The sequence below is a fragment of the Rhinatrema bivittatum genome, chromosome 6 (genome assembly GCF_901001135.1).
Source record: "Rhinatrema bivittatum chromosome 6, aRhiBiv1.1, whole genome shotgun sequence".
NCBI classification, from domain to species: Eukaryota; Metazoa; Chordata; class Amphibia; order Gymnophiona; family Rhinatrematidae; genus Rhinatrema; species Rhinatrema bivittatum.
In genome coordinates, this window is record NC_042620.1 from 26,557,179 (window position 1) to 26,571,192 (window position 14,014).

The 14,014-nt window shown below is 47.3% G+C and overlaps 1 protein-coding gene across 1 annotated transcript in view; it reads left to right on the forward strand.

The window, feature by feature from the left end:
- The window catches only part of PTPN4 (protein tyrosine phosphatase non-receptor type 4), a 685,809-nt gene that overhangs the window by 577,443 nt on the left and 94,352 nt on the right, over window positions 1-14,014 (forward strand). Inside the window, exons 16-17 of the mRNA XM_029605153.1 lie at window positions 3,494-3,653; window positions 10,974-11,057. Of these exons, the coding sequence (XP_029461013.1) occupies window positions 3,494-3,653; window positions 10,974-11,057 (244 nt within the window). The remainder of the gene's footprint in view (window positions 1-3,493; window positions 3,654-10,973; window positions 11,058-14,014) is intronic.

Here is a 14,014-nt window from a genome sequence, read left to right on the forward strand (position 1 = left end):
CACCTCAGCCCATCACCTGAATTGAAGTTTATAGGAGCCCTGGTAGACACGGCTCAGGCAGACGCTTTCCTGCCTCGCGCCTAGGCGGTCACCTTGGCGTCCATAGTGGAGGTGATTCAGCCAGCAGGTATCAGTCAGGCACATGTTGAAGTTGCTAGGCTATATGACCACAACCATCCACGTCAATCCCTTGGCACATTTGCACGTGCGTAGAGCCCAATGGACCTTAAGGTTGCAGTGGCACCAGGCCACCCAGGACCTTCAAGACCGAATCTGCATCATGCCGCCCCTCCAGGACTCCTTGACCTGGTGATGCATCCTTTCCAATTTGGAGCAGGGAATATCTTTCCAGAATCCCCCTACCCAAATTGTCCTTACCACAGATGTATTCACCCTGGCTGGGGTGCCCATGTAGAGGGGCTCCACACCCCCCAGGATCTGTGGTCCGCTCAGGAGCTGCAGGCAATCAGGTATGCTCTATGGGCTTTCAGGGATCGGCTGTAGAACAAAATTGTCCTGATCCAAACAGACAACTAAGTTGTCATGTGGTATATCAACAAGCAGGGAGGCACAGAGTTGTACCTCCTGTGTCAGGAAGCAGTACTGATCTGGTCCTGGGCTCTGTCCCATGAGATGGTGCTTCGGGCAATATACTTGGCCAGAATGGAAAACAACAATTCAGACAAACTGAGTCACACCTTCAGACCCCACGAATGGGCACTCAATGAAGGGGGTAATGAACAGGATCTTCCGCCTTTGGGGAAATCCAGACATGGACTTGTTCACATCCCCCTGCTACAGGAAGGTGAATCAGTTCTGCTCCCTGTACAGATTGGATGGCAAGCAGGCCTCTAATGCCTTTGTCTGCCATTGGGGCAAGAGTATTCTGTATGTGTATCCACCGCTCCCTCTGGTCACAAAGACTCTACTGAAACTCCGACTGGACAAGGGGACCATTATCCTCATAACCCCCCATTGGCCGAGTCAAGTCTGGTTCCGGGAACAGATCAGTCTGGGGACTTCCCCAGAACTCATCACTCAGATTCAGGGCAGGCTGCGGCATCCCATCCTCCAGGCCCTGTTGCTCTCAGTCTGGATGTTGAGAGACTGATCCTAGAGCCGCTTGATCTATCTGAAGATGTGTCTCAGGTCCTGGTAGCTTCTCAAAAGCCTTCCACTAGGAAGTCCTATGGACTGAAGTGGAGGTGTTCCGTGTGGTATGAGCAAAAGGCCCTAGATGCTTTCTCCTGCTGCACGCAAAAACTACTTGACAAACCAGCTCTGTTAGGGTTCACCTGAGTGCTATTGGAGCATTCCACCAAGGTGTAGATGGTATGCCCGTCTCTGTGCAGCCCTGCTTCAGTTGAAGCTTCCACTAAGGTCTCCCGCTGTGTCTTGGGACATCAACATGATGCTCGCTCAGCTGATGAAAGCTCCTTTTGATCCACTGCGTGCCTGTGATCTGAAGTACCTGACCTGGAAGGTCATATTTTTGGTGGCGGTTGCTTCAGCAAGCTCCAGGCCTTAGTGACTTATCCACCTTATACCAAGTTTTTTCATGTCAGAGTGGTCTTACATACACACCCTAGGTTCCTGCCTAAGGTAGTGATGGATTTCCATCTTAACCAGTCAATTGTTCTGCCAATATTCTTTCTCGGGCCCTATTTGCACCAAGGCGAACAAGAACTGCATAGTTTGGATTGCAAGAGAGTCTTAGCCTTCTACCTGGAATGGACAGAAGTCTATAGACAGTCCACCCAACTTTTCATTTCTTTTGATAGGAATAGGTTGGGAGTTGCCGTTGCCAAACAGATACTATCCATTTGGCTAGAGCAGGGGTGGGCAAGCCCGGTCCTCGAGGGCTGCAAACCAGTCGGGTTTTCAGGATACCCCTAATGAATATGCATGAAATAGATTTGCATACAACTGAGGCAGTGTGTATGCAGGTCTCTCTCATGCATATTCATTAAGGATATCCTGAAAACCCGACTGGTTTGCAGCCCTCGAGGACCGGAATTGCCCACCCCTGGGCTAGAGGATTGTATCTCCTTTTCTTATGCCTAGGCGAGACTGCATCTTGGGTGTCATGTCAAGGCTGATTATGTCAGAACCATGGCAATGTCGGTGGCCCACTTATGAGAAGTCCCCGTGGAGGAGAACTCCACACATTCGCATCACACTACTGGATGGCCAACATGACAGTAGGTTTGGCCAGTCTGTCCTCTGGAACCTGTTTGAGGAGTAGAACCCAATTCTTCCTACCTAGGGCCCATTGTTTGAGTTCAGGTTGTCTCCCCCTCTGTTACCAACAGCACTGTAGTTGTGCCTGTTGGCACCTGGCTGATACTTGTTGGTCCCCACTTTGTGTTGGAGAGCAACCTGTAGCTAGATATTCATCCATGTGTGAGGTTTACCATCCTGCTTGTCCTAGGAGAAAGAGTGGCTTACCTGTAACTGGTGTTCTCCTAGGACAGCAGGATATTAGTCCTCATGAAACCTGCCTGCCAACCCGTGGAGTTGGGATTTCCTATGGTTTATTATATTATTTTTATCACAATTCTATATTAGAAGATTGAAGAGGGACCCCACGTGGACGCGTGGATTAGGGCATGTTGGGCATGCTCAATGTGCCTAGTCAAAGTTCCAGAAACTTTGACATAAGTTTTCTGTGCCGGGCTCCATCCGATGATATCACCCAATTGTGAGGACTAACATCCTGCTTTCCTAGGAGAACACCTGTTACAGATAAGTAAGTCTGCTTTCTTGTGTCATAACATTCTGTTGCATTATAAGATTTTTGCTAGATTGGAGGGGGTGAAAGAGTTTGTGCTAGCAGTTTGCTTTTGCTCTGATGGGCTTCCTAACTCCGTTGGAATTGACTTTTTTTGGCCTATGGCACTGAGTCTTCATTTGTAATTATCTGGGGGATGGGGATTTCCCCTAAATTTATATCTAACTCACTTCGCCCGATCACTGCATTGACAGTTTTCAGCTGAGGACCATGCACCAGAGCTCCTTTAGGAGCTCTGTAATCATGAACTGTAAATCTGGCACCTAGATGACATAGCATAATGCCTTGGGCTCCTGCCTCTTCTCTGGAAAGGGCTGTGAGCACTGCCTCTGCACAATTCCAAGCCCCAGCTGATCTGGGGAGAAATTTCTGCAGGTTTAGCATTTTGTTGATAGCATGCTTTATAACAAAATCAATTTGAAAAATCATAAAGAGGAAAAGATTCTCTAAATAGCTGTGTGACATAATGTAGAATAGTAATGTCTTAGCTATTTTGAACAAAATGTACTAGTGACTAGAGCGCATGCAGGTTGCAGCTGTTGCTCTCATAGGTACCTGACATTTCAGTAGACATCACATTACATTTTTTTTAGTGAAGTACAAAGAATGAAGAAAATTGAGACCTTGACCAAAACCTTCATTGTTGCCACCTAGAAAGTCCAAACTTTTTTTGTTTGTCTTTTTGCCCTTTATAATATTCAGGTCCCAGGATAATTCTGTAGATGGGCAGCCACCTGCACTACCACCCAAGCAATCAAAAAAGAACAGTTTGAACCAAATTCATCACTTGCACTCGCAGCAAGAACTGGACAACCATGTTAATGAAACATTTGATGTTCCTCCTTCTCCAGAAAAATCCACTGTAAGTTATTGGCCCATTTTAGCCAGCTCTAATTTTCATTTTCTGCATAGTGATGATGTGAAATAGAGTTGGAGAGGACTTAAGATACATTATGCCCATCTCTCCCCGAATGCTGGTGCTGTATTTCTGCAAATAGAATTGTGTACAGAGGTCTGCTGACTGGTTCTGAAGTGTAGAAATATGATTGAAGTTCTGACAAGAGTGCCATGTTTCCAGAAATTGAAAAGCAAGACATTTTGCAAACAGTGGCTAATACAACTGAGACCTGAGTGTGATCAACTTCTTTTTCAGTTGTCGTTCCCATGTCCTACAGAAATGGTGTATACAAATATGTACACCAGCTGAATGGTGCTTCAGTTATGCAGTAAATGGAAGGGCTCTCTGAGTTCTCCTTCAGTACAAACATTACTCCAGTTTTATGCCAGTGTTATTACAATTGAAAATACTCAGATATTTTTCATAAACAAATCTGACCTCAGAGAAAAGCTTTGATAATTCCCTCATGTCTGCCTACTGCAACCCCAGGTTAAGCAAGTCACTCAAGGTCACAGGTACAGAATTAAAGATTAGTGTATTTTCTGAACAAGAATGTCGCAATCCAAAAATTTGTTTATGTATATAGAATCAAACTAAAAAGTTTTGTATTTTATTCAGCGCTGTACTGTCAATATCTTATCAAGGGGCTTTCACCAACTCTATTCCAGTCCATGCAAGATGCTGTATTTTCATAAAAATATAACAGGGTTCTCAGAATTCTCCTAGGACAAGCAGGATGGTAATCCTCACATGTGGGTGACATCATCAGATGGAGCCCAGTATGGAAAACGCTTCTCAAAGTTTCTAGAAACTGACTGGCACACTGAGCATGCCCAGCATGCCACTATTCACGTGTCTACATGGGATCTCTCTTCAGTCTCTTTTTTCCATGACGTGTTTGCCTCGCAGTAGTAGAGCTCTGCTCTTTCGATTAGTTTTCAAAGTTTTTTCTAGTTGATTTTCGGCTGTTACTGTGCCTTGTCCCTCTCTTACCAGTCGGTGTCCTTCCCGTGGCGTGGTAGGTTTAATTTCTCCCTTGTTGCAGTCAGTTCCCGGTGTGTCGCTCTCCGGTGGCCCCCAGCCATCGATCACTCGCCGGCTGTTTTATTTATGGTGTTGTCCAGTGTGTGTTACTCCTGCATGTTGATTCCTGTCTGTGTTCATGGTTCCTGTGCCTTGTCTTCCAGCCTTGTCTCATCCTGCCTTGTCTTCCAATCTTGCCTTGTCCAGCCTTGCCCCATCAGCCCACCTCATCCAGCCTTGCGTTGTCCTACTTATCCAGTGTCTTCGTATACTCTTGGCTTAAACTCTTCAGATCTTGACTTCCTGATGATGCCTCCAGTTCCCGCGGGCCATGTCTATCACTGATCCGCATGAGGCTTGTATCCTATGCCTGGGGGCATCGCGCGATGTCCAGGGGTGTGCTCTCTGCAATCAGATGGCCCCCAAAGGCCATCTCACCCAGCTGGATAAGATGGAAAAGCTTTTTGGGACCAAAAGGCCTGATCCATCTACTCCGCTGCCAGGGGTGTCGACACCGGGAGGCCACAGGGAGCCACTATACGCCATCCCTTTCCAGTCCTCCATTGGGACCCGAGAGAGAGAGAGAGAGGGGCCGGAGATAGGCGATCTCCGGTGTTCTCGCATTTCAAGCCATCTGGATCTTTGTCGTCTTCGGCGCCGGGGAAGGACACGACACCGGGACAGGTGCGGCACCAAAGTGACCCCATGGAGAGGAGGCCTTGGCCTCTATCAGACCCGGGAGTGCCAAGCATTCCCCACCAGTGTTAGTGCTGGGCTTCGAGGAGGCTCTGGTGACACCTCCCCCCCCCCCCCCTCCTCTTCCTCCTCTGTCCGTTTTTTTTCTTCAGTGGATTTTCTAGAGCAGTTGGATCGCAGGGTTCAGCCAGTGGTGCTATGAGCACTGCGGGATATCGAGCTGCCATAGATACCAGTTCCCATGCTGGTGCCGGAGCCTTCGCTGTCTCTCTTGGTGCCCCTACTCGAGCGTCTAGATGTTCTTTTGGGCACACTACTGATGCAACTGGTGCCCGGGGAACCATCGGTGCCCCAGCAGCCACCAATGCCCTCCTCCAGAGCGATTCCCATCATCGAGTCCTCCAAGGAGGAAGAGCCGATGTGGCAGACGATGCCCGCAGGGCCACTACTTCTGCAGCTGCGATGTCCCGGGCCATCGGGTATCGTGATGCCGTCTGTGCCCTTAATGCCCCCAGGGCTGTCAATGCCCTCTGTGTCCAAACTGAGAGGCTTAGGCAGGGACTTTCCACATCTGCCCCCAGGAGACCTTAACGAGGAGGAGGCCCTATATGATCCATATGGGGATAATACCTCTGAGACCTCCTCAGATGACTCAGGCAACCTTCTCTCTCACCCATCTCCACCGGACGAGAGACTTAGGTCCCTTCTGGAAGACCTTTCCTTTGTAGGCTTTGTCCAGGCAATGGCAGAGGTCATCCCATTTCAGCTCTTCACTAAGGAGGATGCCTGGCACAAAATGCTGGAAGTCCTCCAGTTCATGGATGCCCCAAAGAAAATAGTGGTGGTCCCAGTCCATGACTTTTTCAAGGAGTTACTCCTCAGGATCTGGTAACACCCCATGACCATTCCTCCAGTCAGTCGGAAGGCGGATGTGATTTACTTAGTGCAGCAAGCGTTGGTTTGAGAGGCACCATCTCCTGCATCAATCTGTTGTGGTGGAGTCTGCCCTCAAGAAAGCCAAGTGCTCCCACACCCATGCCTCTGCTCCTCCAGGTCGAGAGCATAGAGCGTTGGATGCCCTGGGTAGGAAGGTTTACCAGGTCGCTATGCTCATTGCCTGGATTCCCTCCTACCAGCTTTATATGACCCAGTACAACCGGAACTTGTGGAAGCAAGTCCAGGAATTGTCGGAATGCCTGCTTCAACAGCAACAGGAAGCTCTTTCTGAGGTGGGTAAACACGAGGTAAGAGCCACCTACGATGTTTTTGAGATGGTGGCCAGGGTGGTTGCAGCAGGCATCGATGTCCGCAGGATAGCCTGGCTCCGTGCCTCAGACCTCGGAAACTGGTAGATCTGCCCTGCATGGAGAAGAATCTCTTTGGAAATAAGATCAGAGACGCGGTGGCCCAGTTTGAAGGACCACCATGAGACCCTTTAGCACCTTTCAGCCAGCACTTCTGACCTGTGACAGTGCTCTAGGAAATCCTATTGCCAGAGGAAATATTATTCTCCTGCCTCGAGGGAGCGCATACCAGGCGCAGCCTCCCGGGGTTCGCTCCAGACAACAACGGGCCCCCAAGACTCAGCCAGTACCCCAGCAGAGCCCTGCTTCAGGGTTTTGACAGGGAACGGGGGAGCATGAGCCAGACTACTGTACCCTCTGTGCCCTGCCTTCCAGTTGGGGGCAGGCTGCATCTTTTTGTGGACCACTGGCCCTGCATTACCTTGGACCAGTAGGTTCTCTTCATCGTTCACCAAGGATACTAGCTTAACTTAGGGATGTCTCCGCAGACTCTCACCCCCCATGTCCATTGTTGGCCTCATTGGCTCATCAGGAAATATTTTTGACAGAGCTCTCTGACCTTCTAACAGCTGGAGCGGTCGATCCTGTTCCTCTGCGCCAGTGGGGACGGGGGTTCTATTCTCAGTATTTCCTGATACAAAAGAGAACAGAGGGCCTTCATCCTATTCTCAATCTAAGAGCCTTGAACAAGTTTCTTCAAAGAGAAAAGTTCAAGATGGTCTCTTTGCGCATCCTGATCCCACTCTTGCAAAGAGGAGACTGGCTGTGTTCTCTCTCAACTTAAAAGATACCTATTCCCACATCGTGATCTTCCCTGGTCACAGGAAGTATCTCTGATTTGTTGTGGGCAGGGACCGCTTCCAGTACAGAGTGTTGCCATTTGGCCTTGTGTCAGCCCCTCAGGTTTTCACCAAGTGCATGGCAGTGGTGGGGGCGCACGTGTTTCCCCAACCTAGGCACCTGGCTGGTCAAGAGCGCCATTCAGCAGGTTGTGCTCCGCGCTCTGTGACCATTGGGGTGCTGCAGTCTCTGGAGTTTGCCATCAATTACCCCAAGTCCCATCTCAACTCATCGCCAAGCCTAGGCTTCATTGGAGCCAGACTGGGCACAGCTCAAGCCAGGGCATTTCTGCCCCACGATCGGATACTTGCCCTGTCGTCCCTTGCGAGTTTGGTCCACCGACACCAGCAGGTTTCAGCTCACCTTTTGCTTCATCTTCTGGGTTACATGGCAGCATCTATCCATGTTTCCCCCTTGGCCCATCTGTGCATGCGCAGAGTGTAGTGGACACTGCGGTCTCAGTGGACGCTGGAGACCCAGGACCTCGATGCACATGTCTGCATTACGCAGCCTCTCCAGGTCTCCCTGTCTTGATGGTGGGATCTGTCCAATCTGGAGCAGGGGGTCCCATTTCAAGTTCTCTACCCCAGGTTGTACTGACCACCAATGCATCTCCCCTGGGTTGGGGGTGCATGTGGACAGCCTCCGCATACAAGGTCACTGGTTGGCTCAGGAATCTCAATGCCAGATCAACTTCCTGGAGCTTCAGGTGATCCTCTACGCTCTTTGAGTATTTCGGGATCACTTGTCCCACAAAGTGGTCCTGATCCAGACAGACAATCAGGTGACAATGTGGTACATAAACAGGGGGAACACTGGTTCGTTCCTCCTTTGTCAAAAGGCGGTGCAGATACAGGCCTGGGCTCTGTACCAAGGCATGCTCCTACGGGCAATGTACCTAGCAGGGACAGAGAATGTGGTTGTGGACCGCCTGGGTTGAGCATTCTGACTGCATGATTGGGTGCTGGATCCTGCAGTAGTGGACCAGATCTTCCGCCTATGGGGAACCCTGGACGTGGACCTCTTTGTCCCCCCTTGAAACAACAAAGTGAGCCACTTCTGCGCCATGTTCAGGGCAGATGGACTACCAGCCTCGGATGCCTTTGCCCATCATTGGGGCAAGGGTCTTCTGTACTTGTATCCTCTGCTTCTGCTGGTAATGAGGACTCTTGAAGTCCCAGCAGGACAAGGGAACCATTATCCTGGTGGTACCTTATTGGCCAAGAAAGGTCTGGTTGCTCCTCCTGCGGGACCTGTCGATCAGATATCCGATCAATTTGGGGACCTCCCTCGATCTGATTACACAGGATTGGGGCAGGCTAAGCCATCCATACCTCAGGTCGTTAGCTTTGACGGCCTGAATGTTGAGAAGCTAGTCATCTCTGATGATATGTCTCAGGTACTGGTAGCTTCCAGGAAGTCTTAAAGACTGAAGTGGAAGAGGTTCTCCATCTGGGTCATGGCTTAGATCCATTTGCTTGTCCTACTCTGAAGTTAGTGGACTATCTGTGGCACCTCTCGGAGGCTGCATTGAAAACCAGTTCAATCAGGGTATACCCGAGTGCCATCAGTGCTTGCCATCAGGTTGTTGTGGTACATCCATCTCTGTGCAGCCCATAGTAGGGGGGTTTATGCAGGGTCTGCTTCAGTTGAAACCTCCCCTCTGGCCTATTGTTGTGTCCTGGGACCGAAACGTGGTATTGGCGCAGCTCATGCAGGATCCTTTCAAGCCTCTGTGCTCCTGCGATCTGAAGTTCCTGACCTGGAAGGTCCTTTTCCTGGTGATTGTCACTTTGGCGCGCAGGGTTAATGAGCTTCAGGCTTTGGTTACGTATCCGCCCTACACAAAATTCTTTCATGATAAGGTGGTTCTGCGTACGCATCCTAAGTTCTTGCCTAAAGATACTGACTGATTTTCATCTCAATCAGTCGATTATTCTGCCCATCTTTTTTCCGAGACCTCATTCGCACCAGGGTGAACAGGCTCTGCACATTTTGGTCTACAAGAGGGCCTTAGCTTTCTGTCTAGAATATGGAGCAGGCCACAGGCAACACACACAACTCTTCATATCTTTTGACAAGAATAGATTGGGAGTTGTGGTGGGCAGGCAAACTCTGTCCAACTGGCTGGTGGATTTTATCTCCTCCTGCTATGTACAGGCAGGCCTTCAGCTCTGTGAGAGCTGTGGTGGCGTTGGTAGCCCACTTGCGGGCAGTTCCCGTTGCTGAAATTTGCAAGGCTGCGACATGGAGTTCCCTACACATGTTCGCGGCCCACTACCACTTGGACAAGGATGGTCGGCATAACAATAGCTTCAGCCAATCTGTCCTCAGGAATCTCTTCCAGCCTTAAACCCAACTCTCCCTGCCTAGGGCTCATTGTTAGGGTTCAGGCTGCCTCCCTCTGTAACCAACAGCACCGTAATTTCTTGTGCCCATTGGCAGTCAGGTGGTGTTGGTCATCGTATCCGGGAGCAGCCTGTAGCTTGGTAGTCACCCACATGTTAGGGCTACCATCCTGCTTGTCCTAGGAGAAAGCAGAGTTTCTTACCTGTAACAGGTGTTCTCCTAGGACAGCAGAATGTTAGTCCTCAGGAAACCCGCCCGCCACCCATGGAGTTGGGTTTTCCTACGTTTTGTTTTATTTTTTGCTTGTGAATTCTATGTTACGAGACTGAAGAGGGGACCCCACGTGGATGTGCAGATAGTGGCATGCTGGGCATGCTCAGTATGCCAATAGTTTTCCGTGCTGGGCTCCATATGATGATGTCACTCACGTAAAGACTAACATCCTGCTGTCCTAGAAGAACCCCTGCTACTTTTTTTTTTTTAGGTCTGCAGATGGACAAACTTGGACTTACTGCTAATTTATAAATGTACAAAATGCAAGCTAGGAAAAGACTTATTTAAAACTCGCATTTAGCTAGTTGCTACTTTTAAAATTCTGTGTTTTACAGCATCCTAAAAAAAAAAGTAGCAACTGAGCACACCACTTTCATTCTATCACCAGACATTGGCAGGTATACTTTTTCATGCAAAACTTTAAAATGCCATTTCAGTGCTTGACAACAGGTGGTGTGTGGTATCTCTGCTCCTTTTTTTTTTTTTTTTTTTTTTAATCTCTCTCTGCTACCAAAATTTGTTTTAACTTTAATAAAATTATCACAGCACTAAAAAATATAAAAACAAACCCATAAATACCATATTGAGCTTGCCTCTGCTGCTGGAAAACTAAATAGTAGAACTTTTTAGTATCTAAATTGCAGGAAACTGGCTTTTGAAATGTCACTTTCACAATGTATATTCTTTCTTTTTAGATTTCCATTGTTGAGTATTTTAGTAGCAATTATTAGGGGGCAAGACTAGTTTGAATTAAATGAAATAAACATTTACTTTTTTTTTTTTTTTCATTTTTAAACAGCCCAATGGTGTTGTTCCCCATGACAATCTAGTTCTAATAAGAATGAGACCAGATGAAAATGGCAGGTTTGGCTTTAATGTGAAGGTAAGGGAATCTGGTTTATTTTGCTATCAAAATCTCACTATACTATTTAATTAAATCAAAAGGCAGTCAGTAGTGCCATGTTTTGTCAATATTGTGGCGGCACAAAGTATCTGATTTTAGGCTGTATCTCAGGATGGATAAAGATTGACTAGAGGTGGTCCAGAGAAAGAGAACCAAAATGGTGAGCAGTCTGTATCAAAAGTCATGACATGAGACTTGAGGATCCAAATAATTTATTTATTTGGGCATTTTATATACCGTCATTCCAAAAGAAGATCACAATGGTTTACAAAAGCAACATTCACATTGTAGGTCCACACAATGTTAGCTAGATTGTTAAATAGTAATTCATGATAAATTAGTTCCTTTTAGGTAATTTTTATGGGGTAGTTAGTGAGTTGTCTTAGTACCTTTTGAATCTCTTAGTAATTGTTGATCATTATCAAACATATTTATGTAATTTTCTACAAGTTGTCATTGTATGTTAGATTGTACCCTTGTTTGAAGATCCATGTTTTCAGTTCACGTTTGAAGCTGTTTCTTTCTGTAATGAGACGTAACCACTCAGAGTTCCATAATTTGGGTGCTGGTTGAGAAGAGTCTGTAGTAGTGGGTGCTGGTTGAGAAGAGTCTCTGGTGCTGGGTGCTGGCTGAGAAGAGTCTCTGGTGCTGGTTGAGAAGAGTCTCTGGTGCTGGGTGCTGGCTGAGAAGAGTCTCGGGTGCTGGCTGAGAAGAGTCTCGGGTGCTGGGTGCTGGCTGAGGAGGGTCTCGGGTGCTGGGTGCTGGCTGAGGAGGGTCTCGGGTGCTGGGTGCTGGCTGAGGAGGGTCTCGGGTGCTGAAAGCGTGTTGGTAAGGGCGAACTTCAGGAAACACTGGAACAGCATGTGGGAACGTGTGGATGTGAACGCAGGTAAGCGTGAACTGTTACACTGGAACTGAATGCAGGTATGGGTGAAATCAGAATAGCGTGCAGGTAAGCATGAACCTGATGAGGGGAAACTGGGCAAGGAAGACAGACAATGACAGGACTGGATAAACCAGGACAAGGACTACATTGAACATGAAACCACAAAATGCCCAAAAGGCAGCAAGGCAAGACAGTCCAAGGAAGCAGGGGGAAGCAGAAGAGTAATAGTGCAGCTACAGAAAGGGATTCAGGGATAGAGGGGACAAGAAGGCAGGCAAGACTAGAATGCCTACAGAGCAAGATCAGCAAAGGGCCTATAGGCCACAGAAGAAGGCAGTGAAGCGGGATGCCCGAAGGCGCGCAAGGCAAGGAACAGAAGGCTACAGCAAGGAATCCAAAGGAACTCAATGCCGAAGCACAGAGGCTTGGTCTAGACCAGTGGTTCTCAACCCTGTCCTGGGGACCCCCCCCCAGCCAGTCGGGTTTTCAGGATATCCACAATGAATATGCATGAGAGAAAATTTGCATGTTATGGAGGCAGTGTATGCAAATTTTATCTCATGCATATTCATTGTGGATATCCTGAAAACCCGACTGGCTGGGGGGACAGGGTTGAGAACCACTGGTCTAGACGAAGTTAAATAGAGGGTTCTGGACATGGAGCAGGTAGGCAAGGAAGACTGGCCAGCCAAGGGAGTGTGCTCATGGGGGGCCTCTGGTGGTGAGGAGGCTGCACAGCAGCCATAGTCGTAACACTAAGTATTCATTGTGGTGTGTATGATTGGAGAGTCATGCCTAATAAGCAGGAGTTACTATCATTGATTACGTTGAAGATGAGTGTTAGTACTTTATAATGTATTCTTGCTTGTACTGGCAGCCAGTGTAGATTTATCAGTGGTCAAATTTTCTTTTTCCTAACAGTAGTCTTGCAGAAGCATTTTGTAGTAGCTGTAATGGTTTTAATTGTCTTGAGGAAAGGCCTAGTAATAGTGAGTTGCAGTAATCTAAGTTTGAGAATATTAGTGTTCGTAAAACAGTTCAGAAGTCCTGGAATGTTAGTAGAGGCTTTAGCTGATGTAAAAGTTTTAGCTAGGAGTCTCCTGTTTTAATTAATTTGATTATGTGCTTTTTCATTGTGATTTTCTCATTGATCTGTATTCCTAGATCCCGTACTTGCTCAGAAGGTGTGATGTGAAAGTTACCCAGGACAAGGGATGGCAGTTTAATTACAGATTGCTTTCTCCTTAGTCATATGATTTCAGATTTATTTTTGTTTAGTGTTAGTTTTAGCTGATATAACTTTTGCTGTATTGCCTTCATGTATGTTGAGTTTCCTGCTGTATTTTCAATTGATTTGGCAATAGGAAGGTAGAATTGTATGTAATCAGCATATAGGAAAAGTTGATTCCTAGATCTGCTAGTAATTTACATATAGGAAGCATATAGAAGTTGAAGAGTGTAGCCGAGAGAACAGAGTTTTGAGGGACACCTGTGTCGATTGGGAACGTGTCAGAAAGGTGGCTGCCCAGTTTGACTTGGAAAGTCCTATCAGCTAGGAAGGATGAGAACCATTTGAGTACACTTTCATCTATTCCAATATTTTTCATCTGATGGTATAGCAGAGTATGGTCGACCATGTCGAATGCTGCTATTAGATCTAATAGTACCAAGATATAGGAATCATCATTGTTAAACCCCTGTTGCACAGGGTCAAATAAAGATATGAGTAGAGTTTCTGTCGAGTGATCTTTTCTGAATCCAAAGCGATTTGGGTATAGAATGTCACTGTGTTCTAAATGATTTTCCAATTGCGATAACATTGCTTTCTCAAGAACTTTTGCAATAAATGGCAAGTTGGATATTGGTCTATAATTGTCCCAATCATCGATTCTGCCAATTTTATTTTTCAGGATTGGTTTGATCACAGCTTGTTTCGCTATGCATGGGACCAGCCCTTCTGAGAGTGAGTGGTTTATTATGGTTGCAATTGTTGGAGTGATTACATTATGTACAATTTTCAGGGAACTTGCTGGAACTGGGTCTAATGGGT